We start from the raw sequence: 4,662 nt of genomic DNA, 5'->3' as shown, positions 1-4,662 counted from the left end.
ACGCCCACCACATCAACCTCCTCGGAGGAAGACAGGCGGAGCGCCGAGCTCACTCCCCGGGGGGAAGTAACCGCAGAACGGGCTTCCGATCCCGGTGAGCGAGCGCCGGATCTGGCGGGTGAGGAAGAAGATAGGGACTCGCCCGTCTCCATTCCCTCCGCCAGTTCCAGCTGCGAACCCCACGAGCGCAATCGCCGCTCCGCGGGGAACACTTGCAAAGGCACCCTCCGCAAAGAGTGCCTTTCGGGAGCGGAGAACATGCATGGGAAGATGCTCGCAATGCGGGCAGTCAGCCCTCTCAAGAGCTGACTCAGCATGCTCCGCTCCCAGGCAGACAACGCACAAACTGTGTGTGTCCGCACCCGTAATGAAACGCGGGCAGGGAGGAACACACAGTTTGAAACGCTGACTGCCTTCGCCCCTACTCAGATGGTGTCTTTTCTCATGTGCTTTAGACATTTCTAATGTTCCTACGGGACAGACAACACCAAATAAGACTCACAACTGACACACACACAGAGCGCTTGCTGAATGACAAAAAGCTGGCGTTGGTCTCACCGCACGTGCTTTTATAGCTTCCTGGTCATTACGTCACCCGCCGTGACGTCTCGCCCATCTATTCGTCTGATTACACACGAGTTTCAGAGCCCGTCACGCTGAAGGGCGTTCCCCTAGCGTTTTCCGACGCAGCTCGAGTTCCTGAAGAGGAACAAATGACGCTAAACCTGATGTGATAAATCTCAAAGTGCAACACAATATCATGAGTGAATAATTTTTTGCTGTTGTTGTTGTTGTGTTTTTTACAAAAAAGCTATAATATGGCTCGAGGAGACTTATATAGCACACAAGTCTTACAGACTAATTTTAGGTTGATTGTATTGTACTTGACAGTCCCTGGTCACCATTCACTTTCATTTTCGTATGGAAAACAGCAGCATAAACATTCTTCAAAATATCTCTTTTTATGTTTTATATAATAAGAAAGTCGAGCATGAGGGTGAGTAAATGATGAAAAATTATTACAATAAAATGTTGATTTTTACTTGTTATCATGTTTTACTGTTATCAGCTTGTGGGAAGCTGACAGGGATAAGTGATGCTATAACCATAAAGACATCTGGATCAAGATATGGATCCTGGATGACTGATCCGCTTGCCCCTGATGGTGATACGAGGGTGAGTTCATCAAATCTTTACTGTCTTAACTGAATTCCTCTGGATTTTTTGTGTAAAAGAAAAACAGCTTTAATCACTTCACACCCCTCACTTTAATCTCAGCTGGTTTTGATTTTTTTTTTCTTCTTAGCTAAAATGTCTTTGACTTCGTCTTATCAGCACTCTTTTTGTCCCTGCAGTATATTTTCTTGTAAACATGCCAAGAGTGTGGTTTATTAAATTACCGGCACACATTAAGATGCAAATGATAGGTGTAAATCTTGCAAGATTTCATTAGTGTGGCAGCAAAGTCATTCCCAGTAAGAGCTGAATGATGTCTGTTAATTCCTGCGCCAGCATTTCCACATAAAAATGTTTGTATATTACTGTTGGTTTCATATCTTTGTTTTCAGACATACTTTAGTATTCTGAGCTAAAAAGCAAAATCTTGTGCGACTGTCCCTGCCTTTGTACAAGCTGTTCTGTCTTTCTCCAGTTTCTTGAACAAATCTAACACATCCATCTTGGTTAGATGTCAGTAGCGAGTAAGTTGCGTGACAACTAATCCATGATCCCCCCATCATATATTAATGCAACAACTTCAAAGAGGATGGCTGAAGGTGAAGCGGTGGAGTTTTTAGCTCCTTTGAGATGGATCGATACAGTAGAAAAGCCCAGAAACAGAAAGGCATCTGGCCTGCAGATCTGTCTGAGCCTTAAATGATTGATGAGGGGTCAGATAGTTGCCTTTGCCTGAAGCCTCTGATAGCCTTAGGGTTTATTTTAAGAGTGAATACACATTTAAAAGGGTCAGACAGTTTAAAAACATGTTTGTTTTAAGAATCGGATTTTAGGAAGTCAGAGCAGAGGTAGAATAATAGGCAAGTAAAGAGCAAATTTAATACATCAGTCCCAAAGACTCCGATAGCATGCTGACCTTGACTGTGAAAGAATCAATGACATAAAAGAGCATCCACGATAAAGAAAAGGGGGAAAAAATCACGTGTCAAATGAATGTCATGTGGTGTAACCATCCAGTAAAAAGTAATAATATATTTTATTTTCACTGAATACATATTTGCACACATTTAATCATTATTTAAAAAAATAATTTTAAATATATTTGAATATACTTTTCAAGCTGAAACGTTTGTAATCCTGAATCCTGAATTATTAATGAATAAATTTAATATTTTTGGAGATTCACAACATGACAATTTACAATCAGAACTAACTGTGCCTCATCATAAAAAGCTAAAATTATCATATATGTTAAGAGGTTTATTGATCTTGACGCAATCAAGTTTTGATTTGCTTTGTTTTTTTGTTTGTTTTGTTCATACCTCTTAAGACTTCTAAAGACTTTAGTTGGGTGGAGAGAAGTTTGTACAATTTTAATAAGCAGTGAAGCAGTTTATTTATTTTATTCTGCAAAATAATAATGAAAAACTATACTAAACTTCTTAATAAGGTGTTCTTTAAGAATTTCATTCTTTTATCTTTTTGTCTTTTTTCTTCATGATATCAGGACAGTTGTATTACTCTGACATTTTTTTACTGCATGCCCCCAAAAATATATATATATAAAAAAAGTGTATTTATTTTTGGGAGAAAAAATAACAAAGACCATTTCAGAAGCACTTTATTTTACAGTCCTGTTCCACATGTACATACTACATTGGTAATAACTAGGTACTAATCAATCAATCACCAACCTACCCTTAATGCTCGTGAACCTGCCATAACCTTAAACCAATGTAGTAACCTTATATTACCATGTGTTTTCTTAGATAAGTACACGTAAGTGCACATACTGTAAAATAAAGTGCAGCCCTGTAAAATAAACTGTATAAACTCTGATGTGCATACATTTTTCCACCACCAGGTGTGGTACATGGACGGTTACCACAATAACCGCTTTGTCCGGGAATACAAGTCAATGGCCGACTTCATGTATTCGGACAACTTCACCTCACACCGGCTTCCTCACCCCTGGTCGGGCACAGGGCAGGTGGTCTACAACGGCTCCATCTACTTCAATAAGTTCCAAAGCAACACCATCATCAAATTCGACTTCAAGACAGCCACCATCAGCAAGTCCGGTCAGCTGGATTACGCCGGCTACAACAACCGTTACCACTATTCCTGGGGTGGTCACTCCGACATTGACCTAATGGTGGATGAAGGTGGGCTTTGGGCCGTCTATGCCACCAATCAAAACGCAGGGAACATTGTCATCAGCAAGATCAACCCACTGACCCTGCAGGTCATCAAAAGCTACGCCACCAACCACCCAAAGAGGAGCGCAGGTGAGGCCTTCATGATCTGTGGGACACTTTATGTCACCAACGGCTACTCAGGGGGGACAAAGGTCTACTATGCTTTCCATACCAACTCCTCTACTTACGAGTATATCGACATCCCCTTACAGAACAAGTATTCCCATATCTCCATGCTTGATTATAACCCTAGGGACAGAGCTCTTTACGCATGGAACAATGGACACCAGGTGCTGTATAACGTCACCTTGTTCCACGTCATTCGCTCTGAGGAACTCTAAAGTGACATTCTCCATCCCTTTGAGATATACAGTAGCACTGATGGAGTTTATTACTGAAAAAAAGAGTAATGCCTGATGATTGTTCAATAAAAGAAGACATAAAAATGTATCAAAAGTAATAGTTAATGGCAACATAATGAACAGCTGCCAAAATTTCTTTTTTCTTTTGTCAGCTTTCCTTAGATAATTGTGTTTGAATTTTCACTGCAAAAAAAATATTAATTAGTATTTTTGTCTAATCGTCCAGTAAAAATATTGAAACATTCTTAGAGGGGACATTGGATACAAAAATCACTTTTACATGGTGTTTGCATATAAATGTGTCTTAGCAGTGTAAAAATTCGTCCATTCATTCCTTTTTTTAAATCCCAGAAAAACCTAAACAGTTAATAGTTTTGTTGCTGATGGTAATGCTCCACAGAATACACACACACAAAAAACAGAAGAGAGGGGCGGGGTGAGCAGTAGCTCATTAACATTTAAAGAGACATGCACCGAAACAGGTCGCTGTAAACAGCTGTTTTTGAGATGGTAAAGGTGTTGTTTTACATGACCTTTGAGGATTTTTAACCAAAGTGTGTTACAGACATTACCCAAGACAAGACCCTAAGAGTCATACCAACTTGTGGAAAATGGGCATCTAAAGTCCCCTTTAAAACAAGATCAATTTACTTGAGAAGCAAAATTGCATAAAATAATGTTTTTTGTTATTAAGCATAAATATAACAAAATTCTGTTCTTAGAAGTCTTATGTTCTTCTAAAATGCTTAGATTTATTCTTAAAACACTATATATATATATATATATATATATATATAGTATAAATACTGTATGTATGTATTTTATAAACATACATGTTACATGTTGCAAAAAATTAGGGGTGCTCCGATTGATCGGCTACCGATCATTATCGCCCGATGGCGGTCTCTTAAAAAAACGATCTCAAG

General features: G+C 39.3%; 1 protein-coding gene across 2 annotated transcripts in view; it reads left to right on the top strand.

The window, feature by feature from the left end:
• The window catches only part of LOC107552636 (noelin), a 23,872-nt gene extending 19,684 nt beyond the window's left edge, over nucleotides 1-4,188 (top strand). Inside the window, exons 5-6 of one of the 2 annotated variants that reach the window (XM_016234567.1) lie at nucleotides 1,070-1,176; nucleotides 3,041-4,188. In XM_016234567.1, coding sequence (XP_016090053.1) covers nucleotides 1,070-1,176; nucleotides 3,041-3,715 — 782 coding nt within the window. In that variant the 3' untranslated portion in view covers nucleotides 3,716-4,188. The remainder of the gene's footprint in view (nucleotides 1-1,069; nucleotides 1,177-3,040) is intronic. The other variant, XM_016234568.1, reaches the window with a different exon arrangement.
• Nucleotides 4,189-4,662: the final 474 nt, after the last annotated feature.

Source organism: Sinocyclocheilus grahami, unplaced genomic scaffold, assembly GCF_001515645.1.
Source record: "Sinocyclocheilus grahami isolate Dianchi unplaced genomic scaffold, SAMN03320097.WGS_v1.1 scaffold454.1, whole genome shotgun sequence".
NCBI lineage: Eukaryota > Metazoa > Chordata > Actinopteri > Cypriniformes > Cyprinidae > Sinocyclocheilus > Sinocyclocheilus grahami.
Note: the sequence above shows the minus strand (reverse complement) of the source record. Positions and strands in the feature narration are given on the sequence as shown.